This window comes from Penicillium taxi (genome assembly GCF_028828555.1).
Source record: "Penicillium taxi strain IBT 34144 chromosome Unknown utg000005l_segment0_segment0, whole genome shotgun sequence".
NCBI lineage: Eukaryota > Fungi > Ascomycota > Eurotiomycetes > Eurotiales > Aspergillaceae > Penicillium > Penicillium taxi.
Genome location: NW_026643207.1, coordinates 3,781,336 through 3,806,044, shown reverse-complemented (window position 1 = coordinate 3,806,044; position 24,709 = coordinate 3,781,336). Strand labels below are relative to the sequence as shown.

Genomic DNA, 24,709 nt, shown 5'->3' with positions numbered 1-24,709 from the left:
ATAAGTGGGTATATCCTATATAACGAACAAAATTGGGGTTAATAATCACATACCTTGGCCTCTTGTGTACTAAAATCACCAGTTTTAAAAACTCTTGCCATAGTAGGAGTTTTTGCTAAATCTTACAAAACTCTACCCTGTACCCCACCAGTAGACTTATTTATCCGCTAATCTCTTGGACCTCCAAACGACCAGTTGGTAGTACCGTAGCTACGCACTTTATCAGAACTCAGAAGTAAAGAAGCTAAATAGTGAACTCAGGACTTAAATACTTGTTCCTTTACCGATGACTTTGTTAAGCATCAAACTTACAATCTCCATGGACAGGGCATCTTATTTTACTATTGGGCCACATGGCTTCGGACAAGAGTATTTCGTCCGGAAGTTACTATAACCGATCTACGCCAAGTACAGTATCTGTACAAAGTATTTGATAGCTCGGTAGGTATCACACCTGATTCCCTCAGGCAGAAGCCTAGCAGGTCAACAGTCATTGATTTTTGGTTGTGAATTTTGCTTGAGGGCCTTGAAGTTGAAGTTTGAGTTGTCCAAGTGAGGCTGATGTTGAAGCTTCAAATGTTTGAACTTTTCCCCTTTTATCAATTTAAAAGACTGAATACATTTACAACGTCTTTGATCAGGTAGTATGTTCGTGAATTGTTTATTGAATTATCCTGCAGCTAACGGATCACCTCCAGCGAAGTAAAATATGGATACGAACTCGAAAATAATACACGGCAAACTGCCTGATAAGATCAGTGCGCACACTGCAGTTTACCACAGAAAAGGAAGATTATAGGAATGTGATCAGATTATGATCAGTGGGAAGTAAGTTTCACTAAGCCGTCAAGGCAAAGCTGACGCCCATCAATCCCATACCAGCAACTGCGAATCCTATTCCAAGGTTTCGATGGTGGGTCAGGCCTAGACCCTCACTGAAGAGCGAGAGGGCAACAGAGGTCATCACTCCAGCGGTAACGGCGAACATACCACCGTATACACCCCAAGAAGACCCTTCGTCGTTATGGCCTCGATGGCGCTCAGAGGTCCAGAGCCACAACGCCGCCAGACCAGCACCAGCAGGTTGGCTAATCCCACCCAGGAGACTAGACCAGAACATGGCCTTCCAGCGAGAATGCAGAGCGAGATACAATGGCAGAGCCATGGCGTATCCTTCCACGATATTGTGAATGAACAGAGCTACAAAGACGGTAAGACCCAAAGTGGGGCTGGCGTGGTTCGTAGCATATGTAATGAAGCCCTCAGGGAGTTTATGGAGAGCAATAGCCAACGATGTCTGGAGACCTATTGAAAGGAAGGCATTTTGTGGGACATGGTGATGGTGATTGCTGTCACCAGGCGGCTTGGACAACGCCGGACCGTGGTGTTCGTCATATTCATGGTGGTGGTGGCGGTGGTGGTGATCATCTTGGTGCGAAACCGGAATCCCATTGATGCTCACATCAGAAGCATTTCTACCGGGCATACGAGTCTGCGTGGATGTAGAATCATAGTGCAACGCACTATTTCCGTTCGGCGTTGGTGCGTCGTGTGCGGTGGTATCGTGCGTGCTTTTGGTTGGTGGAGAGCTGGTAATGGGAAGAACTTTGGTGCATTCGTGACCACAAGTTTGAGAAAATCCATAGCATGGTCCGTCCTCGTCGCACATGTGCTTGACACCTCCCACCAGGGAGCTAATGCGCCGTGACACTTTCGATCTGAGAGATGGGCGCTTCACGTGCTCTAATATTGTCTCAGACCTGGAAGGTTGAAGTCTGCCAGGTCGTAAAAGAGGTGATTGCTCATGCCATCCGTTGAGGGAACCATGAGTGTTGTCTCCAATTTGACCCTCGGCCCGTTCAGGATCGGTTTCCGGCCCATCATGACTATGATCACAATCAACAACATGCGACGGGATGAAGCGATGGAGGAAGCCGGATGTGACTCGGATGACAATAACTCCTCCTAGAAAGAAGCCAATCAAAATATAGGCAGATACAGAAGGGGAGAATCCGCCGCGCGTTAAGTATTCTTGCGACTTTGGAAGCATGCTATAGAGGGACGTGAAGAGCTATCAACTAGTTAGTATCTTGAATTTGGAGACAAAGCCTCTTTTAGTCCAATTGACAATTCACCATTACTCCAGCACTCAAACAAAGAGAGGCTGACAGGAAGCTGTTGCTGTTAGTGATCTGGAAGCCTTTAAACATGGCAGTCTGTCGCAAAATCACGTCGACACATATCAAGGATGCACCAAAGACGCAGGCTAGAAGAAAGACTGATCAGCAGAGGTCAATGGTCCAGTATAAGAAAGGTCTCACCAATGCCTGAGACGGCGCTCATCACCCAGCCACGGAGATCGTTGGCAGCCATGGTGGGTGTTGGGTGGAGATGAAGAACAGAAACGGCACTGGTGATGTAAGTGAAGAGCTGTTGGCGGTCAAGAGCTCTACCTATTTTTTCCAACCCTTCGACCTTCATTTGAAAAAGAGAGCGATCCCTCTTTTCCCCAAGTTTTCTCTTCCTAGTCTACTTCACTTAGTACTAACCCCCTCCTATAGCATATAGTGGATTGAGACATGACGCACTTTCCTCCAAGGTTCCCACTTGCCCGCATTGCCCGCATTGCCCGCATTGCCCGCATTCCTGCTAGCATATCCCAGCGGCGACTGACAAGGTCAACACAAGATCAGAGGGGAAAGAGACAGAGATATGTCTATTAGACTATGGCAGGTTACAGCAATTCATACAACTAATTATGGTGTTACCAAAATATACTAACAAGTCCGTACGACCAACTACTAACATAAGATCCTGATTGACAATAAAATCGACAAGCGTCACTGCAAGGTCCCTTACCATGTGATGATTCGCTCGGATTTGATTCTAGTTGATCAGATGAGACCGACGGCGTATATACCTGGGTCCGACCTTATCTTGAGCAACAAGACTTAACAAAATAGCAGCCGATCTGTTTCACAGACCAATTTGGACCATGTGATCACCTGATTGGCCCGTGACGTCCCTTTTTAGTTTCCTTTTTCTGATTTTGTTTCCCCGACTTTTGCTTTTCTAGAACCACCAACTTTCTCCTCGTTGAAAGTCCTGGCTATTGCGAATATGTCTAAGGCAACCTTGGCTGTGATCGCAGCTGCCAGTGCCGCCACTGGCGCCGGTGTCACTGCTTTGTTTTACTCCAAGCCCTCTCCCGCTCGTCAAGAACAAGAAAAGGCGCCCTCTCCTTCGATCTCTACTGCCGTGAAGGTTCCTTCCTCGGTCCCAACCCCAAACCTTGCCTCCAAACTTGCAGTTGGTCCAGTGAACCCGGCTGGCGTTCTCGAATATGGCTTCCCTGGACCTGTGGCCGACGAGCTTTCCTCACTCCCTCTTCACGGCGCTTACGATCGACGAACCCGTAACCCTGCCTGGGTTGCGGAACACATAACCCCACAATCGCTGGCTATCAAGAATGGAGACCGGCGCCATAGCACATTCCACGAGGATTCCACGATCCCAACCCAGTTCCGCGCCTTGCTGTCCGACTACTTCCGCTCTGGTTACGACCGCGGCCACCAAGTTCCTGCCGCCGATGCTAAATGGTCTCAAGAAGCGATGAACGGCACATTTGCCCTGTCCAATATGTGCCCGCAGGTTGGCGAAGGCTTCAACCGCGACTACTGGGCGCATTTTGAAGATTTCTGCCGCAATTTAGCCAACCGTTACCCTTCTGTTCGCATAGTCACTGGACCTCTATACTTGCCTCACCGCGATCCAGACGGCAAATGGCGCGTCAACTACGAAGTTATCGGCAACCCTCCCAACGTCGCTGTCCCAACCCACTTCTACAAAGTTATCTACGCCGAGGACGGCTCCAACCTGCCTCAGAGCAAGGTCGCGCTCGGCGCTTTCGTTTTGCCCAATGCCCGCATTCCAAATTCTAAGCCATTGTCGGACTTTGAGGTCCGCCTCGAGGACGTTGAGCGTGCGTCTGGTCTGGAGTTTGCGGCTAAGCTCGACCCTAGCCGCCGCCGTCGTCTGTGCCAGGAGGTCAGTTGCTCGATTACAGTACGTGAGTTTAACAACGCCAAGAAAAAGGCCTAGGAGAATATCATAGAGCGGTCATGATTACGATACTTTAACCGGTTGGCTCTGTATATATATATTGGAAGACTTGGTTTTTTGCATGATTTGGCGTTCTATAGCCCCTTGGGTGACATTGTTCGGTCTTTTAATCTGATAATTGAATGGCTTTTTATCTTAACATTGAAATGCTACGCCACTTTTTGTAGCGACGGTTGCACCTCCTCCCGCAAAACCCGTTCCTTCAGAACTGATCTCGACAAGACCCGGCCGGATCCCATCCTTATCTTTCTTCTTCTTTTTCTTGCTTCCGTCCACATCTGTAGGTTTCTCTGTACCATACGGTGTAACGTCTGTCTCACAGACATAACACAGTACCTTTCCATGGAGCGCCTGCTCTTCCTTCGAGGCATGGGGATCTATAACGCCATGAGGACTCATGAACTTAGTGACGCACGGAGAACAAATAACATGGCCGCACGGTTTCGTAACTACAAAGAAAGGATTAGAAAAGATTGGCCAAGACACGTGTCAGAATCAGCAACATACGCATAGCCTTGAGTCCGTTCGATAGATCTTTCTTGCAACTAGGACACACACGTGCGGTAGAGCCATCGGCACCTTTCTCCTCTGTGAAATGGACATCGACAAGCGATTTGAGCGAGTAGCTATGCTGATTCTTATCTGACGACGCAGGGCAGATAGGTGTCAATTTGACGACTTTCTGAGCGGCAATCTCGTCCGCATCCGTCGAAGGCGTCAAAGCCGGAATCCAAAAGGATGGCAGGGCTGATTTACTAGATTCAGTCTTGAGAATCAAGGCGTTAGTCCAAACAAATCCCAATCCCAATCACAACAAAAGAAACAAACCTTCTCCTTCTTCAGCTCGTTTTTCAATCGCTCCCCCTCCTCACGAGCAACACGCGCCATAACCTTCTCATCAAGCTCAAAAACCTTCTTCTTCTTCCCATCAACCTCAACCTCGCGCGCCTTAAACGCAGCAATCGCCTCATCAGTTTCAGCCTTCCTTTTCTGTCCAGGCTTAAGCCCAGCTTCTAACCCCATAGAAACGAGTTCAAAATCATGTAGATCCTTCCTGCGCGCTTCTTCAAGCGTGCGCTCGTCGTCGTCTGCAATGCGCTTTATAGCTCCTTCGCGCTCGCGCTCTAGGCGTTTGATCTCTTGCCTTTGGGCTAACAAGTCATTTATTGCGCATTCACGACATAATATGTCGCCGTTTGTTGCGCAAGCTACTACGGGCGCGCGGGCTGATTGGAGACAGAGGCGGCATGAGCCGAATTGAAGGAATGAGTCTCGGCCTATATTGCTTCGTTTTGAGCCCCATTGGTCGCGGAGGAGGTTGCGCTCATATGAGGTGAAGTGAGGGAGTGATGTGTTGCGCTTTGAGTGCGCCATGGCGAATTTATGTGAGTTGATGAGTGTTTGGAGATGGTTGGTCTAAGGTTAGGGTTGGAATTGCGGGCAGATTCCACTAGTTTGATGACCGACTTCGTCACCGCCAATTTTGAGATTCTTAGTAAGCTTGTTTGAGAGGGATAAGTTAGTTATTTAGTTTAAACAACAAATTGCTAAGTAAGTGAGAGAGAGCTCCCAGTTGAAGTCTTCCACCCTTCGATTTGAAAAAGACAGAGCATGCCAAAGTCTATCCGTTCAAGCCCAAATACAATATCACCATGAAAAGTTACCCCGAAGTAAAGCAGGTCAACTAAACAGCCCTGAAAAAGATATCCAGGACTAGAAGATGCAACTGTCAGCGAGCTGATCTAAGGGACAAGAATTAATAATTATCTCGACCATATCACCTTACGCAAAAAGATGATGGCCAAGTATCCAGAAATGGTACTTGCTGCTGTAGACTGCGTGAAGCCAGCCGTCGACGAATTCTATACCTGGCCCGTGGGAACTTATGTCCCTACGCGCTTCCCAAGTATGTTTGAGAAGCGATGATCTTTAGATAGCTCTGAGTCGGTATTGCATAGCCTAGTCACCGGCGAGATCTTTCCTCTGACTCCGAATGATAAGACTTTAGAAACCCTTCGGCTGATTGGAAGTTTAGTCGAACATGATTCTCTCTTCATAGTATACTTTGAAGATAAAGACAGTGTAACGCTTAGAGGATTTGTGAACTATTTTCCCGATAGCTTTGACCCTATAAAAATCATGAATTTCAAGCTAAGAGAGATTCACAAACCGGCACCGAAGTAGAATGAAAAGCTCGAAAAGAGCATATATTACTTTTTCAATAAGCTTAACATGGGCAGGTTTGTGGAACGAACTAACTGGACAATCCAAACAACGGATCAGCTTTTTATACCATCCGGTAATCGCCTCTATGAAGGAGAGTCGATACCTGAGGAGGAATTGGATATCAACATTGTACGTCTTTCCACCTGGGTAATGACTATGACTATGACCAGTAGCCAATGCCATCTATGCATGCGTTCGTGTTGAGCGACAAGTGCTACACCGGCTACCTCAACCCCATAACTTGCTGTTTTCATTTATGACAATGCTATATACTCTTCCAGAAATCAAGGAGGGACTTGGTGAGGTTCTTGCGGAGGCAATCGAAAGAACCAAGCTGGAAAATGCACCTGAGTTTTATATCGACAAGCGGGCTGTGGTCTGGGGGGAATCGGCAAAGGTCTACCTTCGAAGTTGAGGATTGTAACTGCATGCATTTAACCCTTGAATCTTCCCGAATACTGATAAGATCAGTGGAAGTGAGTGCTAGTTAATAATCACTACTGTCAGTCATCGGTATCATGATCTACGCCCTGTCTTAGCTGCCCCATGTTTTTATATCAAGCGTCGGTACGGCTGATTTATGGTCTGAGGCAGTGGCTGCCAACGTGCCGATGCCAGAAGAGGTGGTCAACTGTGCAGCTGCTGCAAAGTGAAATGGTTATTCCTAATCAAAGCACGTCGCAGAGACTGCTCGCTACTATTAGGTAGGCAGGCACTAAGATCTAAGTCCTAATAACCATCATTCGACTCGGCCAGATTGCCGAACCTTCTAAGATGGTGGAAAGAGCCAAGTAGGTAGGCCAGGATTAGATTCATCTGATCGCTTTTTTCTAAGATACGTTGCCTTAACCCTTTGCATGACGATCCCTTGGACTGGATGTATAAAGACCAATCATCTTGAGTCATTGAGGCATTATCACTGCAAGGAAAGCACAACTATCTATCTAACATACCCAATGTGTAACTATATGATATGGTCCATCCATAGCCGCTTAATTGGTCTCCAGGGCTATTTCTGTAAAAATGTTGCAAATATATAAATGCTCGTAGGAGTAATTCAGTTTCCAGCCTTCTTCCAAACAAGTTAAGCAAATAGGCAGATAAAAAAAGTCTCTTGTGCGGAGAGATTTTGGGGAGTGTACAGCCAGCAAGAGTAAGGCTGCCAGCCAGACCTATTGCGGTGATGGAACCGCTTGATGGGCATTTATTGATTGAGTGGTACCAGCTGTGGACAGCAGCTTCCTGAACACCCTATGTAGTTCCTGGGAACTTTCATATACAATTTTTCTTGATACCTTTTCATGTATGTTCAGTTTTCAAGCACCTTCGGGATCAATGTATTAGCGTAGTCGAAACATTATGACCAAATATATTGAAAGCGCGTTTCCTAAAAGCGCTCCAAAAAATCAAGGGCATCAGTGATAAGGCTACGAAAATAATGTGAAATAAGCTCTATGTCGCGCCAATTGATAAGGCCATTATGGTTTATGTGGCAAGCCGCAAGATAATTATGTTGTTACTGATTTAACAACTATACTATATAAAGGTTTGGCGGGCATGTTAGCTATGACAAGTGCCCTTATGTAGAGATGACCATAAAATGCATAAATGTTTGAAAGAATATCAAGGGGTTTAATTGGCTCGACTAGGCATTAATCTATTCCTTTATTGGGTGTCATTGTGGAGACTATATTGGAAGAAAAAAAAATGTGTCAAAGCAACTAGCTAGGGGATGATTTTACACAGTAACATCCATGGTTATGACTCATTTAGGAGGTACCGGTTCTAAGTATACCTAGGATACCTGGTTATACAGAGATATCCCAAGGTCGTGGTTCGGGGGCGAACCTTATCTTTGCAACCTCGTGCAAAATCTTAATCCCAGACCCTTACATATGAGAACCAATAGACTACCTCTAATGGTGCAAACTCAATCTGAGCCGGTGAGTCCAAAGCTCTAGAGTCTACCACCAGTTCTAAACCCCGGCCGAAAGGCTTTGATATGATTTTTATTGGCGGGGAGGTCATGCGCCGTCCCGGCGGTTTTGAGCCCCATTAAACCTTGAGATTAAGCCAATAAAAGACGTAAAAAGCTTCCTCATGCCCCACTACGCCAAACCAGCTAAAATAGCCAGGCACTAACGTTAGAGCCCGGACAAAAAAGAAGCAATACGAGGCCAAAGGAACCAACACGGCCCAATTCTGATCATTTTCATTTCATTGATTGAAGCTAACTTGATGAAATGACTAGTACTGTTGCCAGAGTGGAGATATTCCTGGTCTTTTGCCCAGGATTCCGAATGGATGCCAGGCGCGAAATAAATAAAAATTAGCCCTAAGAACAAATTGGAAGCAAAGAAAGGATCGACCCAAAGTTTAAATTTTCTATCAGTTATTTTACCCCACGTGTACCTTAAAATCTAAGACTTCAGGGTTTTCTTCTCTCTTTCTTCTCTCTCTTCTCCTGTTCAAATATTATCGCTTTCTTCATTGTCTTATATAACTCCTCTTGGCCTCTTTGGCCATCTGATATACTCCGATGAGTTCCATCACAGATGCTGAAAAGCAAATCGAAGCTTCAAACCCCAATAAAGTCGTGGGTATTGACTTGGAGGAAATTGGCGAGCGCGAAGGTTATGTCTTGAACGATGCTGTTCTTGCTCAAAAAAATGGTCTCAAGACGGCGCCTGATGGCACTATCCTAATTCCTCAACCGAGTAGCTCGCCTAATGATCCTTTGAATTGGTCGCCCTTCCGCAAGCATTTATTCTTGATTATTATCTCGTTAACGGCTTTCTTGCCTGATTATGGTAGCGCAACTGGAGCTTTGGCCTTGCAGCCACAGGGAGTGTATGTTGGGACTTTGCTTTCATTTTGCGCAATTTGAACTTGAACTGACTTATTCTTCGATGACAGTGAGTGGAATATGGATCCCAATGTTGTCAACCACTCGCAGGTTGGAAACGTATTTATGGTCGGTGCTGCTGGTCCTATCATCGTCGCATTGGCTGCGTATTTCGGACGCTTCCCTCTTCTTTTCTGGTGGACTTTGCTGGCTGTCGGTACTGCCGTCTGGTGTGCTGCAGCCAAAAGTTTTGACTCGTTCATGGTCAGTTTTTCTTATCGCTTGTTTCAGTGGATTGTCGGTAACTAACTCGATCTCTACAGGCTGCTCGAATTCTGAACGGTTTCTTCTCTACTGTCGCACAAGGAGTGAGTACAATCAATATATAACTTCTCTCAATATCAAGTATTAATTCCAAATAGGGTGGTCTCATGTTCATCAAAGATATGTTCTTCTTCCATGAGCACGCCCGCAAAATTAATATTTGGTCCGGTCTCATCGTCATCTCCCCATACATGGGTCCCCTCCTCGCAGCCTTCATTACCGACACACAGATCTGGCAGTGGGCTTTTGGTGTCTACGCTATCGAGACCGGTCTTTGTCTGATCGCTATCATCCTCTTCATGGATGAGACCTATTATGACCGCAAGACTGGGCAGCCAGAGCTCGTCACCAGCGGTCCTCGCTGGCAGCGCATGATCGGTATTCAACAATACCGCACAAATTACACTCAGATCTCATTCAAGAACGCATGCATGCGCCCTCTCACTATGATCTGCAAGCCTGTTGTGTTCATCATGACTATTTATTATTTACTTACATTCGCCTGGATCGTCGGTATCAACACCACGCTCAGCATCCTCCTCACCCCCCTATATGACTTCCAAGCAAAGGCGATTGGCTTTTTCTACTTCACCCCCATCGTGGCCGCAATTCTCGGTGAAATATCCGGCCATTGGCTCTACGACATCATCGCCAAAGAATACGCAAAACGCCACAACGGCCGTCTCGATCCCGAGGCCCGTCTCATCGCGATCTGGATCACACTGCCCTTCATGGTTGGTGGTGCCATTCTAATGGGTTTCTCTCTGGAGCGTCATTACCATTATATGCTCACAGCTCTAGGCTGGGGCTGCTTCGTATACGGAATTATGATCGTCACCGTCGCAGTGGCCTCGTATCTACTGGACGCCTACCCCGAAGCCAGTGGCGAGGTCTCTGCTTGGGTGAATTTCGGCCGTGTGATCGGTGGATTCATCGTGTCTTACTTCATGGTTGATTGGTATGAGAAGCAGGGCGCTATTCGGCAGTTTTCCAGTATGGCTGGAGCTGTTGTTGCAGCGTTCCTGCTTGTGGTTGGTATACAAATTTGGGGCAGGAGACTAAGAGCTTGGTCTGGTCCTGCCAACTTTACGACTTAAATTAATATGCCTAGTTCAACATACCTAGGTAGATATCGAGTTTACGCGCAGCACTTCAACATAGCTGTCTCGATTTTATAATGAAATAGAATATAGAATCTTTTTTTTAATTTGTCATCTTTTTTTCTTCGAACTGACTAGGTATGACTATAGTAACACAAATTATTCGACGTTTCATACATAGTTTCAAAACCCCATGAAAAACTCCAAACGCTTTTAAAACCCAGGCTATCATGAATTATGTAAGGACAGGAGAATTGAAATAGCTGATTATCAAACCAGAAGTTGTTGATCACTTGAAGCTTCGGTCTCAAAGCTTGGAGTCAGACTCTCATCTTGGACAAAATCACTTAGTGTCAAGACAGCCTGGAAGATTTCCTCGCCTGTGGGAATAATGTGTTCCGCTGGCAAGAGGAATCCATAGCTACCACGATCACGCAATTTGATTTGGAAGGAGGTGGTTGCATGCAAATTGTGGTAAAACCAGTCCAATGCACTACCGCCAGCAGTAAAGGTGGAGGAACTACGCAAGACACCTTCACAAGCTGAAGTCACATCATATGGCTCTTGGGATGAATGCCGGATTGTCTTGGCGAGACCAAGACCCAGCTCTTCGAGAGTTTCGAGAGTCGGTGGCGTGAAAGAGCAGCTGAAAGAATAAGGGTATAAGATCTGCTGAGAGTATGAGTGCAAATCCAGGAAGCTGACAATCTCTGCATGGCCACCAGCGGTCTCGTTCAACGCCCACTGGGCAAGGCGACGTGATTCAATCGCATCGAATGGTTCACTACCCGCGTAGTTCTCAGAGCATGGGGTCGAGCGAGTGGACTCGCCGTCCCATTCAAAGTCCCAGGACCGGTCGAGGTCGATTCCCGGGCACAATGGCAAGCCTGTTGGTTGCCGGTTCTTGCGCCATAGTCGGTCATGCTCCCATGAGTAGGCATACCCATCTGGGTTCAGAGTCGGGATCAGGACCACATCATACTCATCTAACAAGCGCGTGACAGGTCTGAGACTACCATATCGAGTGATGAGATTATAGGCTACGTATGTGACAGTTGAGGTACCGATCCATTCCCGCGCATGGAGGCCACCAGCGATGACAATTGTTTTGCGAGGGCCCGCAAGTTTCGACTCGTGGTTCCCCAAGCGCAGGGCTGGAATTTCACGGCCCTCATACGATAATCCGATACTGGTAAAACGAGCGTGTGTAGGGAACATGGACGCCATCAGCCGCATCCATTGTACAATCACAGAGAGCGGCTGGAACTCACGGAAGAAGACGTCGCCGTTCGTTACAGTCTGACTCCCTCTGGACAAAAGCCCAGACTCGGTCCTGAGGTCTGTGGTATGATGTTTAGGGTAAGTGGCGTAAATCATCTCGATTAAGTCATCCATGAGGGGGTGGTGGGCCATGTGGAGCGATGGTGGAAGAAGCTGGAGCAGAGAGGGGATCTGTTCAAAGCGCAATTAGATGGGAATGGGTTTTCCAAGGCGATTATGAGCCATACGCACCATATCACCTGCTAACCGGATATCTACAAACTCTGCAGTAACAGCCCATACATCCAACACCAGTGCTTGAGCAGCCTCTGCCAAGGCTGCTGCGTCGCCAGAATCACTCAAGGTAAATCGAAGAACGACATCTGTCTCATATCGGTCCCATACATTTGGAGATGGAGTTGTTACGTGTCGATGAAAAGAACGGTCATGGCTGAGTCCCCAGACTGATTCAATGACCCAATCGCGGACTCGAGTCCACGGTCGGCGGGAATCGGAGCGAAGACCACATTGAGCGGGTTGCAGGGGCGGTGGAGGAGTTATGCTAGAGCCTGCAGGAACAGCATATGTAAAAGGAATGGCCGACAGGACTAAAAGAGCCGGCAAGATATGCATGATGAGAGTGTGTTAAGTGAGAGAATGGAAAGAGAAAGATGTGGAGAAGAGGGGAGATAGACGATAAGCCGATAGACAGTAGTACACAATAGGTAACTACGTATATTAAATAGTCCTATGTATCTATATCTATAGATACTCTTAAATATCTCTCTCTTAATTCATTAAATTCTCTATATCCAGGCATCTGGGTAGATTTTAATGCCGTTCCTCAAATTCAACCTCGGAATGTAGCGTACTGCTGTTGTACTTGATTATAGAGAGTCATAGCTTAATTTAGCCCTGCAAAGTAATACTAGCATTAAATAGTAAATGGTAAAAATAGAGAGACAAAAAAGTAAATATAGAAAGCCCTTAAGCCCTTAAACCGGTTTAACGGCTTAGAATGTCGCATTTCTCAGGAAATCTAGACTCACCTCGTTTCACCTCGTGCTCCGTACCCATCTTGTTCTCTTCTCCAAGACCTTGCCTTCGTTCTATTCCTTCTATTCCTTTCTTCTCACTTGTTGCTGTGTTTTTCAAACACTGAAAAAAAAAAAAAAAACATAGCCAAAGTGGCGCATCTAGAACAAGCCACGCCCACAACCCCCCTTCTCTTCCCGCGTTCCCCTTTTCTGCGAAGCTGACGACAGACTCTCCACTCACCGATTCCCACCGCGTTCTGGAACACTCCACGTCGTTATGCTTTAGGATATTCTCGATCCTCAATTTACCTGCACGTATGGGTTGGACCGTCTCGGTATCTCGCAGCCATGCATTGGAAAGGCCTACGGCTTGTCGCCGATGGTCCAAAACGTCAAAGCGCCAATGAAACTCAGGCACAGGCCCGCCGCAGTGAACATCTGCCACGTCCTTCTCCGCCGGCTATCGAGCCTAGACTTTCCGAAGCAACTCATCGTGCTTTGAACTTGGCACCGGAACATGGAGTAATGGAACCACCACGGGGGCTGGAGGTACCTGAGACCGAGCCAAACCCCGGGGTAACTCAGACGGACCTTGCTTCCTCCTCACATGGAGAACCCCAACCCAATTTACGAAGAAATCGGTTCAGTTTTATGCGAATCCGTCGGGCATCGGATCCTCAGCTTTCCAAAACCTACGCCAAGGACGGAGAGGACATTCCTCCTGTACCTTCTCTTCCACGTAAGTCCAGGGCGAGGGATTTCAAACAGACGTGCATTGGACGACATGCTGACAGCCCCTTCCATTATAGCACCCAAAATCATCACTACAGCCCCAACTAGCCATGACTTAGACAAACCTCTCAAACAACAAAAGGAGCAACAACAACAACAACAACACAAGCTCAGGCTCTTACCTTCGTCGCGCAAACATTCCATGGAGCACTTACCTCGACGCTCAACGGAAATTCCCGAGCCAAGACAGGAACAAAAGGAGCAAGGTTCTATTGATTCCCAAATTAGCGACTCCGCTCTTTCAGCATCTCAACATACTACTGACAATTCTGGACGTCTGTCGATAACTTTATTACGAAATGGAAGTCGGGATCAACTGACTGACTCGCACCGCTCCTCTGTCATCGATCCACGGTTTTCTGAATCTTCTCGCTCCGATCAGAGCTATGGGGAAGGCCCGACATTCCGAACGAATTCACCTAGCCACGCATTAACGTCCAATGCGAAACGTTTCCGCCTTCCTCGCCTGAAGCGAAGCCCCATGTTTCCTCTGCCTCCGAAACCGACAACAAGTTATGCTCAAGATCATGCATCCAAGTTCTCGACGGAACGTCCGAAAACTTCAGGCTCTGGTGATCTAGACCAGATCTCGCCGCTACCATCACCATCCCGCTCATCAGTAGGCTTATCTAGTGCGGCTGTGCCACCTCTACTTCGCCATGATTCAACCAATTCTGCTCACTCGGTGCGATCCAATCCGTCTCACAAGGGCCGAGGTAGGTCGTCTACAATGGGATCCGTGGCCGAGAACCAAGATCTTCCATCTCCAGTGCCGCACATGATTTCCTCTGGTCGTACGTCAACTTCGACAACGGGCCGGAAGAGCTTTGGTGATCTTTTCGGTATCACCCAGAGACTGAGGCAGAACTCAGAACCGCCATTCCCCCGGACTGCTTCTCCTGGCGTCGGTGGTTTCTTAACGCCTACTCCAAAACCCGAACCAAATTGTCCCCCTCGGGGGGAAGATGACACACCGGCCTCTTACTTGACCAAACTAGAGGAAGCTATTCCTCGGGGCATGATTGCCAGTGTTTTATGCCAGTCGGACGACGAATTTTTCAAGGTTGCGCTGCGAAAGTACATGAGATCGTTCGCTTACTTCGGTGATCCTATTGACATGTCCATTCGTAAACTTTTGATGGAGGTGGAACTGCCCAAGGAAACACAACAAATCGACCGATTTATCCAGTCATTTGCAGACCGATACTTTGAGTGCAACCCAGGCATCTTTGCAACCACAGACCAAGCATACTTTATTGCATTCTCGATCCTAATTCTCCATACGGATGTGTTCAACAAGAACAATAAGCGGAAAATGCAGAAGCTTGATTATGTCAAGAACACTCGAGGAGAGGGCATCTCAGACGACATCCTTGGGTGTTTCTATGAGAACATCTCCTATACCCCCTTCATTCACGTGGAAGATGTCGAAGATGCAAAAGATGCAAACAATAACCGTCACTTGGCCTTGGCGAAACCTCGCCGTGCTTTGTTCAAAAGCACTAGCTCTGAGCATTTGGGCCGAGTTACGCGAGAGCCTGTTGATCCATATGCGCTCATTCTGGATAACAAACTCGAAACTCTCCGGCCCAGTTTGAAGGATGTCATGGATCTTGAAAATACTTACGACCACGTCGGAACCACGGGCCCGCCAGACATTAATGATCTCCATCAAGCCTTCACCAAGTCAGGAATTTTGCAGATTGTATCTTTACGTTCTCGTCCTGATGCGTTCATGCAAGGAACCCTTGATCCAGCCGAGTCAAATCCTGGTCTGGTTGATATCAAGGTAGCCAAGGTTGGCTTACTCTGGCGGAAGGATCCGAAGAAGAAGAGAGCTCGTTCGCCATGGCAAGAATGGGGCGCCATTCTCACCTTCTCTCAACTCTACTTCTTCCGTAACGTCACTTGGGTTCGAGCTTTGATGACCCAATATGACACATATGTTAAGGACGGACGACCTGACACCTTAGTCTTCCGGCCGCCTCTTGCAGAATTTAAACCTGATGGTATTATGTCTACGCATGACGCCGTTGCTTTGCTGGACAATAGCTACAAAAAGCACAAGCACGCATTCATGTTCGTCCGTCACAATTCTGTCGAGGAGGTCTTCCTTTCTACGTCTGAAGCGGAGATGAATGATTGGCTTGCCAAACTCAATTATGCAGCGGCGTTCAGAACTACTGGAGTACGCACGAATGGCATGATTGCTACCAACTACGAAGGTCAGCGCTACCGTAAGAGCCAACGAATGAACTCAACAACTTCCATTGGTTCTCATAACTCGACAGAGAAGCCGCGTCCTCACTCAGCAGGTATCGACATTGACACAGACGTTGTCGCCGAGTTTGTTGCCGCCCGGCGACGACTGATGAGCCAGAAAATACTTGAAACGAATGAGAAGCTTGTTGAGAATGAGAAACAGCTGGATGAGCTTTTGCGAAACGCACGCCATCTGCAAGTTCTCACCCCAGTGAATTCGCGGGCTCGCGACGGAGTCATTTTGGCAGCGGGCCGAATTGCAGCAAAAATCAAATGGGTTCGCCAAGATATCTCACGTAATACGTGCTATCGAGATGTGCTTCTTCGGGATATGGGAGAGAATATCGAAGGTCGTGCTGGATCCGTGGCTAAAATGACGTCATCGGATGCGGATACGGCACGAGTAGCCTCGATCTCTGGGCCGTCAATCACTTCCGATCTGGGTGGGCCGCCTCGGGCTCCTAGCATTGTTCGCACAGTCTCTAGTCGTGATACAAACGATTACGCAGCTCCATCTGTTAGCCAACCTGCTCAACCAACCCTTCTTAAGCAAGCCTCCACTAGTGAGATGCGCCGGCCAAGTATTCCATCCTCTATTTCATCTTCGGATGCCCATGTCGGCCGCCCTCCGTCCATCTCCGTCATTTCTGAGCAGGGAAATCTATTTGATAATGCCGGCAAAGTTGAGCGCGAGCCCTCCATACTAAGCCGCAACAGCAAGTTTGACGCCGCCAGTCTCAGTTCGCACGCGTCTAAGCTCGCATCGTCTGCGTTTGACGAGGGCGAAGAACGTTTGCTGAGAGAAGCTGGTCTGATAGACCTCAACAGCTCGCCTCCGCCACGCAAGCTGACGGATGGAGATGTCGAAGAAAAACAGGATGAGTCCTCAGAAGTTTCTCCGAGTGAGCATAAGCCTAGCCGAGTCCGTCGTAGTCTTCATCGCTCACTTCGAGATGTTCCTCATGTTGCTCACGTACCTCGGCATCATTCACGGAGTAAGAAGAACCGAGACTCGATATCAAGTATCGGCCAACTCGACGACGATACGGTCCCGCACGACAGTGAGGGTCTATCCCGCAAGACACCTAGCTTTACCGTTCACGGCAAAAAGGCTTCAATCGTGACCTTTGGCTCTGAATGGCAAAACCTGCCTACCGAGGAGCGTCTGAAGCTACGAAAACCTACTCCGCACGAAGAGCCACGGACCTCGGAACCTGCCCTCGTTGGCAGTGACGGTTGCATAGCCTCGGACAATATTCCATCTGAGCGACCTCACTCATCTGGAAGCACTATGACGGCATTCAGTGTCCTCAGCGACGATGAGTCAGCTGATTTCTTCGGGCCAGCACTTGAAAATCTTCCGGTTAGTTCTTCTGCACGACGAGTCACTGAACCCAGAGACCCGGCTGACGATGCGGTCATGGAGAATTTCGTTTTCCCGCGCTCAACTTCTGAAGGTCTGGTCCATACTTCTCACCTGAAAGCATCAAGTGACGATCGATCCACCTCGTCAACAAGCATCCCGCTGACCGAACTAGCCGTGGACGCACCTTCCTCTGACAACATACGAGAGCAAGCTGTGGGTGCTTGATCTCTTAATCATTTTCTTCTTTCCCCCCATACCCACCACATCTTCTTTTACTCTCGATCGACCACTGTATAGTTCGAATGTCTTTGATCTGTTGCTTTACGACTTTATACCCCATTTTCAACTCTTGTGGCCTTTTTTCCTTTGGACCTTTGCATTGACGGCTTGGCCTGGTCGATCACGGTTTTCGTGGGGTTTCGGTTTGTGTTATCTATGATAAGCATATTGGTGTCTTCTTTAGGTGCTTATACCATTAGCCCTCATCGTTCAATCTTCCCACCTTCTCATATTTCTATTTCCCATATTTCCATTTCCCATATTTTCTCGGGTTTCATCTCTTATCTTGTTCTATCTAAGTGGCATTCGATGTATGGTTGTGAAGTTCCTCTGAGCCCGCTTTTACTGAGGTTAAAGTCAGGGAACCGGGGTGATTAACAAATGTCATGATCTATCTTGATTATATTCCGTATTTATTCTAAACCAAATGAGGGTAGCATTCTAAATCGTTGACATCCTGTGCTAGAATCGAACTTTTTGATAGTTCTGGCTTCTTGTGCCCGAGCGTAGTTAAGAAGGAATGGAAAACTAAAAACAAAGACGAGGCCAAATAGTATTGGCCAATGGACTAGTATACTGGATCCAGCATCGTGAGAAAGTCGAAAGCTTCAAGGTTGAAATTGACACAAATTGACCTTTCATAGCTATAAATAAGGATAGGTTGTACGGAGTACCACGCACAAGCTAGTACAACCTTATCAATGAATTCGGAGAACGACAACAAACTCTTTTTTTACCAGGTGGTGCAGTATATCTCGATGCAAAAATGAAGTCACAGGCAGGAAGTTCTTAAAATTCCATTAATTATTCCAAAAAGAATTATGATTAAGAACACATATCTGAATATGGATAGAGATGTTATCTCCGCACTTTAGCGCCCTCTTTCAGCCCCCAATCCGACGAACAGGCAACATAGATGCTAAAGCACTAGAAAGGGTTGGCTAATGCTGATTCTACCAACAGGGATTATATCTGAGCGGCATATTTCTGCTGTTCTAGAACCTGGTACAGAGCCTCAATCCAACATTTGAATTGTTGTTTCTGGAAGGGGATACGATTTGTCTATCCCATCAATACTGCGTTTACTGACGCTCGGAAATGAGATCCTGTCGCCGCTTTTATGCCCTCGACTGTATTCCAGTACGATTATCAATTACACAATAAAAAGTTCTTCTGTATTGAACTTGTATTGTTTTGAAGCCATTTTGAACCCTGATTCTGCAAACAAGGCAAATAGAAGGGAGCTTAGTCGCCCATATCAAAACTGCGGATCTCAAAAAGTGACTGTAGTAGTAACGAGATTGTTACTTTTATTAGTTATGCTATTGGATTAGCGCCAGTCACCTGATGGTCAAGCTGACCCCTCTTTCAGCTGACAGGTAAATAGTCCTTCTCATGAGAACTACAAGCGATACACGGTTAATTTGACCATGGCGTCAATATCGTTCTCGGGCAGTAATCATGGGTTCCAAGTTGGAGTAAGCAATGGCCCGATCAACATGCCTCCAGGTACGTTAGAGGAACAAGGTTAAGGTGACTTGACTAATAATGACTGTCTAGAGCGACCGGAAACTCCACCAAGCCCGTTATCGACAGTCCCATTCCCGCGCGATCCAGATTTTGTTAGCCGCGATGCTATCCTTAATCAGATCCGTGAGAAAAGCTCAGTTCCGGCGTCGAGGATAGCGCTGATTGGTCTCGGCGGTGCTGGGTAAGTGCTGATCAGCTCTTGTGCGATCTATTACTTATAAATTATAAAAGAAAATCGCAACTTGTAATCGAATACTCCTATCAAGTCCGATCTGATTCGCCGGCAACATGGGTCTTCTGGGTGCATGCGAGCAACGAAGTCCGGTTCGAGCAAAGTTTCCGGGACATTGCGGACCAGGTCAAAATCCCAGGTCGCCAGGATCCCAAAAATAACATCTTCAAATTGGTCGAGAACTGGCTCCGAGATGAGAGGAGAGGGAAATGGGTTTGCATTCTTGATAATGTCGACGACGATAAGTTCCTTTGCTCGATTCCAGTGGCATGCAAGAGAGATCCAACAGAAGGCCTAACAAAGTCCTTGACGAAGCCACTGTTAGATTATGTTCCAAGAAGTCGAAATGGGTCTATTATTATCACAAGCCGGGCAAAAGAAATTGCGTTAAAGATGGTTCATCACAAGGACCTCATCACGGTTCAACCTATGGAAAGGTCTGAAGCGCTAGATCTTCTCCAGAGAAAGCTTGATGACCCAGGAGAAAGTCAAGACAGTCAGAGCCAAGACAGTCAAAGCCAAGAGAATCAACAGTTAGTGGAAGCACTAGAGTATATGCCTCTGGCGATCGTACAGGCAGCTTGTTTTATTCGGAATCGAGCGCCTCGCTATTCAGTATCACAATACCTAAGAGATTTCAAAGGTAGTGACCATGAAGCGATGAAGCTTCTAAAGAAAGAGGCGAGCTACCTCCACCGGGACCGGGAAGCAAAGAATTCAATTCTGTTGACGTGGCAAATTTCATTCGACTATATACGCCAAATAAAGCCATCTGCAGCGGAGCTGCTTTCTTTTATGAGCTTTTTCGACCGGCAAGGAATACCAGAAGATCTTATCCGACATCAATCTCAGGCCGACTATATTCTAAACTCAGAACTTTCAAATAACTCTTCTGATGGAGAGACATCTGATTCTGATACAGAACCCGATTTTGAGGATGATATAACGACACTAAGGGATTATTCATTGATATCCTCTAGTACGAACAGCACTTTCTTTACAATGCATCGCTTAGTACAGCTGACTACACGCGCATGGTTGAAATCTCATGGACAAAGAGACCAATGGAGAGATAAATTCATTATCACCCTTGATGAAGAGTTTCCGACTGGTAAATATGAGAACTGGGAGAGGTGTAGGGCACTATTTCCTCATGTTAAATCCGCAATATCTCAGCGACCAGAATCAGCTATCTATCAAGAAAGATGGGCTGCATTGCTTTATAGAGGCGCATGGTATGCATCGGAAATGGGTAATATTATGGATACAAGAGAAATGGCAATAAAATCAAGAGATCAAAGACTGGGATTATTTGATGCTGAGAATGAAGATGTTCTTGCAAGTGTAAGTATGCTGGCAATAGCATTCAGGCTTGAGGGCCGATGGAAAGAGGCGGAGCGGCTCGAAGTGCAGGTGATGGAGACGAGCAAGACGAAGCTCGGCGAGGACCATCCCTCTACGCTGACCAGTATGGCCAACCTGGCATCGACGTTTTGGAACCAGGGCCGGTGGGAGGAGGCCGAGCGGCTCGAGGTGCAGGTGATGGAGACGAGCAAGACGAAGCTCGGCGAGGACCATCCCTCTACGCTGACCAGTATGGCCAACCTGGCATCGACGTTTTGGAACCAGGGCCGGTGGGAGGAGGCCGAGCGGCTCGACGTGCAGGTGATGGAGACGAGCAAGACGAAGCTCGGCGAGGACCATCCCGACACGCTGACCAGTATGGCCAACCTGGCATCGACGTACAGGAACCAGGGCCGGTGGGAGGAGGCCGAGCGGCTCGACGTGCAGGTGATGGAGACGAGCAAGACGAAGCTCGGCGAGGACCATCCCGACACGCTGACCAGTATGGCCAACCTGGCATCGACGTACAGGAACCAGGGCCGGTGGGAGGAGGCCGAGCGGCTCTTTGTGCAGGTGATGGAGACGAGCAAGACGAAGCTCGGCGAGGACCATCCCTCTACGCTGACCAGTATGGCCAACCTGGCATCGACGTTTTGGAACCAGGGCCGGTGGGAGGAGGCCGAGCGGCTCGAGGTGCAGGTGATGGAGACGAGCAAGACGAAGCTCGGCGAGGACCATCCCTCTACGCTGACCAGTATGGCCAACCTGGCATCGACGTACAGGAACCAGGGCCGGTGGGAGGAGGCCGAGCGGCTCGACGTGCAGGTGATGGAGACGAGCAAGACGAAGCTCGGCGAGGACCATCCCGACACGCTGACCAGTATGGCCAACCTGGCATCGACGTACAGGAACCAGGGCCGGTGGGAGGAGGCCGAGCGGCTCGAGGTGCAGGTGATGGAGACGAGCAAGACGAAGCTCGGCGAGGACCATCCCGACACGCTGACCAGTATGGCCAACCTGGCATCGACGTTTTGGAACCAGGGCCGGTGGGAGGAGGCCGAGCGGCTCGAGGTGCAGGTGATGGAGACGAGCAAGACGAAGCTCGGCGAGGACCATCCCTCTACGCTGACCAGTATGGCCAACCTGGCATCGACGTACAGGAACCAGGGCCGGTGGGAGGAGGCCGAGCGGCTCGACGTGCAGGTGATGGAGACGAGCAAGACGAAGCTCGGCGAGGACCATCCCGACACGCTGACCAGTATGGCCAACCTGGTGAATATCAAAAGTCGTCTCCAACGTGCGACCAGACATCATCTCACACAAACTACCGGGCTTCCATCCTGCCTACCCAGCTCTCGAGGAATTTCAAGGTTCAAGGAAAAGGTCCGGAGATTCCTACATATTAGGTAGTGGCCCGTAGATTCGATCCGAAATCGCATCGTTCGCATGACCAAGGAGCACATCCCGATCAACATGTCACAAATCAATCCAGATTACTTCTCCGGCCCCATTCGCTAAGAGGTTTCCAATCTTCTGGGGCTCTTGTTGTCACCTGTATCGTTCTTCCTTTATTGTGACCTACTAGCTATGTACGCCTGTTCTAAGGCTATTGTCCAGACTGTGGTACGACCAACCTTTCAGTCCGCGCCGTTATTCGACTACCTAGGTCAGCTGGTATCTTGACTTCCAAGCTTCTTCATATTCCGATGGTATAGCGATCTTCTACTTTTATAGGTACCAATAACTGGATGGAAACCCACCTAGGCACGCAGTGTGGATTCAATTGTTGCCATCCTTCACCTGCCACCATTTACTAGACAAGCGAGATATATGCAAATATTCTCAGGTTGATTCTCCGTGAGTAGATCACTGCGCTCATAATGCTCACTGCTCAGCTCTACCCAGCAAAAAGCGGCAAGTACTGAGCACCAAAATGGAAGGTGCCTAGGCGAAAGCCAAAAACTAGACGAGGAAAAACACGAGGTATCATAATTAATGCAAGTACTACATTACTTATGTTGACAACAGGTGTATAGTTGTGTACCGATGGCGAATTTCTCCAACTTTGATATCAACGATATATAATTGGCGTGATAGGACCATGGTTCTGACCACAAGTGGGCCTTCGATTCGTGTTGAAAGACAGCTAACAAGGCTTTACGAAAGTAGCCTTGACAGCCTATCGTTAAGAGCTCAGTGGAAATGAATGTGGAAGTGGAAAAGCAAGTGGCCAAACTAGGAAATGGAAAGAACGCCTCAGCGGTTACAAGTATTTTTATCACGCCGATTAACGATGCTGATTGGTGAATTCCATGAGTGATTTTACTATCATTAGCAACGATATATGCAACTAAAAATGGTTAATTTGGGATGTTATATTTGTTGCGGGGAAAAGGGGAAATAAATTGTTCCAAGGTTGGTTTTCGTGTTGGTTCGTACTTAGGAGAGCTTGCAGCTTATAATCGGAGGGCCCGCTCGTTGCTCGAACTGTTCTTCTGACTCTCACGACAACCTTGGAACAGACAGGGCAATTCATTTATAATCCTACACTTTATAGCATGGCTGTGATGCGTATTACTCGCCCGGTGGGCATCTATGTCCCCAGTTCACCCAACCATCTCACCAACGAAATGATCTCACCACCACTCCCATCCGACTTCAACTTCGACGCAGAGATCCTAATCCCATCAATTCTACCCGCCCTAGAATACATATCCTCTAAACTACAACAAAGAATGATGCACATCAGCCTCCTAGTCGGCCGCGGAAAGCCATTCCCAACAGGCGAGGCCTCCGACCTAATGATAATCCCAACAACACGCCTAGATACAGCGTCATGGCGAGTCCTAGAGCGAGCAATTGCAAAGGCATCAAAGAAGTTCTCTCTCGGCCAGAGCTGGAGCGAAGCCCTAAACCGCAGCCAGTTCGAGCGCCACGCAAACGAATACCTCATCAAGCAGTCCATCGAGCAGAACGAAGTCGTCTTCAGTCAAGAGGGACTGACTCTTCTCAACATGGACCGCATCTACACATTCAAGCGCAGACTATGCGTCCTCTCCAACAAACCGTTTTCGCGGACGGATGAACAGTCTTTGAATTCCTGTGTGCAGCTCCTGCATCGCCTCATGGCTGATTTTCAGGGTCGGCAGTTCACAAAGGCTTTCTTCCACCGTATATATGAGCAGCTGGATGTCAAGGATGATCTCCTCACTGCTGTCGCGGCTGCTTATAAGAGTAGCCATGAGCAGGAAGCTATCATCTTGCCCCCGCCTGTGAAAGCTGTGACCCATGCGAAAGCTGAGCAGTCGACGAAGAAGTCGCCTGTTCGTCCGAGGCCTGTGCGGGCGAAGCGACAGCCTCCCGTGTCTAGATCAGGGCTCCCTCATAAACGGGGGCCTAAAACTCCCCTTTCGGCGTCGGACGTGACTCCTATCACCAGGAATGAGTGGAACATGCTTCTTAGTCATGACATTCGTGAGATCAAGCCGGCTGTTACGAAGTGGACTCCTTCGCCCACTGTCTTTGCTGTCGCTTGAACTTTAACGGGATTGAATAGTCATCCTGAAGCCTTGGGCTTAAATATCACTCTATCTGGAAGAATTCAACCGTGAAAGAGATCAGCTACCGATGTCGAGCCTTGGTACTTTCTCCATGCTGATTGGATGGATCCGAATCGTCACGGCTGTCAAGACAAATGAGAAGAGACTTCACTTCCATTGACGAGAAATTCACGGTGCCGCTCATAACCACTATCCTACGGGACAGGGAGCGCTCTCTGCGCATGTCCACAAGCCATGCAGCTGCCCATGGGGGCAACAGAATTCACGAACCTCATGCGTAACACGACATTACGACCTAATGAAAAGCGAGTATTTAAAACGAATGAAATGTCAGATATTTCCAAGAGCTATCCCAGAGTTTGAGAAACGCGTCAAAAATCATAGTATGTCACAAAGTCTTCTCCATTGTAGCACGGCTACCAAATAGAAA

The 24,709-nt window shown here is 47.9% G+C and overlaps 10 protein-coding genes across 10 annotated transcripts; 6 read left to right on the top strand and 4 right to left on the bottom strand.

Moving 5' to 3' along the window:
- Window positions 1-838: 838 nt before the first annotated feature.
- On the bottom strand, window positions 839-2,373 carry N7495_008722 (Zn(2+) transporter ZRT3; the record flags this gene model as incomplete). Its single annotated transcript, XM_057211373.1, has 3 exons — window positions 839-2,071; window positions 2,136-2,266; window positions 2,322-2,373. 3 exons carry the CDS (start codon window positions 2,371-2,373, stop codon window positions 839-841), a joined length of 1,416 nt encoding a protein of 471 aa, XP_057060916.1.
- Window positions 2,374-3,120: 747 nt separating this feature from the next.
- N7495_008721 (DNA/RNA non-specific endonuclease) lies at window positions 3,121-4,101 on the top strand (the record flags this gene model as incomplete). Its single annotated transcript, XM_057211372.1, has 1 exon — window positions 3,121-4,101. The coding sequence occupies one exon, from the start codon at window positions 3,121-3,123 to the stop codon at window positions 4,099-4,101; it is 981 nt and encodes a 326-aa protein (XP_057060915.1).
- A 156-nt stretch (window positions 4,102-4,257) lies between these two features.
- Window positions 4,258-5,496, bottom strand: N7495_008720 (putative RING finger domain protein; the record flags this gene model as incomplete). Its single annotated transcript, XM_057211371.1, has 3 exons — window positions 4,258-4,571; window positions 4,630-4,888; window positions 4,951-5,496. The coding sequence occupies 3 exons, from the start codon at window positions 5,494-5,496 to the stop codon at window positions 4,258-4,260; spliced, it is 1,119 nt and encodes a 372-aa protein (XP_057060914.1).
- Window positions 5,497-5,919: 423 nt separating this feature from the next.
- Window positions 5,920-6,306, top strand: N7495_008719 (uncharacterized protein; the record flags this gene model as incomplete). The annotated part of the gene is made up of 2 exons (XM_057211370.1): window positions 5,920-6,028; window positions 6,056-6,306. The coding sequence occupies 2 exons, from the start codon at window positions 5,920-5,922 to the stop codon at window positions 6,304-6,306; spliced, it is 360 nt and encodes a 119-aa protein (XP_057060913.1).
- A 48-nt stretch (window positions 6,307-6,354) lies between these two features.
- On the top strand, window positions 6,355-6,763 carry N7495_008718 (uncharacterized protein; the record flags this gene model as incomplete). The annotated part of the gene is made up of 2 exons (XM_057211369.1): window positions 6,355-6,481; window positions 6,519-6,763. The coding sequence occupies 2 exons, from the start codon at window positions 6,355-6,357 to the stop codon at window positions 6,761-6,763; spliced, it is 372 nt and encodes a 123-aa protein (XP_057060912.1).
- Window positions 6,764-8,887: 2,124 nt separating this feature from the next.
- N7495_008717 (putative MFS transporter) lies at window positions 8,888-10,614 on the top strand (the record flags this gene model as incomplete). Its single annotated transcript, XM_057211368.1, has 4 exons — window positions 8,888-9,198; window positions 9,265-9,457; window positions 9,517-9,561; window positions 9,616-10,614. 4 exons carry the CDS (start codon window positions 8,888-8,890, stop codon window positions 10,612-10,614), a joined length of 1,548 nt encoding a protein of 515 aa, XP_057060911.1.
- Window positions 10,615-10,887: 273 nt separating this feature from the next.
- Window positions 10,888-12,510, bottom strand: N7495_008716 (M14 family metallopeptidase; the record flags this gene model as incomplete). Its single annotated transcript, XM_057211367.1, has 2 exons — window positions 10,888-12,069; window positions 12,130-12,510. 2 exons carry the CDS (start codon window positions 12,508-12,510, stop codon window positions 10,888-10,890), a joined length of 1,563 nt encoding a protein of 520 aa, XP_057060910.1.
- A 752-nt stretch (window positions 12,511-13,262) lies between these two features.
- N7495_008715 (Arf family guanine nucleotide exchange factor SYT1) lies at window positions 13,263-17,559 on the top strand (the record flags this gene model as incomplete). Its single annotated transcript, XM_057211366.1, has 2 exons — window positions 13,263-13,653; window positions 13,724-17,559. The coding sequence occupies 2 exons, from the start codon at window positions 13,263-13,265 to the stop codon at window positions 17,557-17,559; spliced, it is 4,227 nt and encodes a 1,408-aa protein (XP_057060909.1).
- Window positions 17,560-20,683: 3,124 nt separating this feature from the next.
- On the bottom strand, window positions 20,684-22,033 carry N7495_008714 (uncharacterized protein; the record flags this gene model as incomplete). Its single annotated transcript, XM_057211365.1, has 1 exon — window positions 20,684-22,033. One exon carries the CDS (start codon window positions 22,031-22,033, stop codon window positions 20,684-20,686), a length of 1,350 nt encoding a protein of 449 aa, XP_057060908.1.
- Window positions 22,034-23,277: 1,244 nt separating this feature from the next.
- N7495_008713 (uncharacterized protein) lies at window positions 23,278-24,255 on the top strand (the record flags this gene model as incomplete). Its single annotated transcript, XM_057211364.1, has 1 exon — window positions 23,278-24,255. One exon carries the CDS (start codon window positions 23,278-23,280, stop codon window positions 24,253-24,255), a length of 978 nt encoding a protein of 325 aa, XP_057060907.1.
- Window positions 24,256-24,709: the final 454 nt, after the last annotated feature.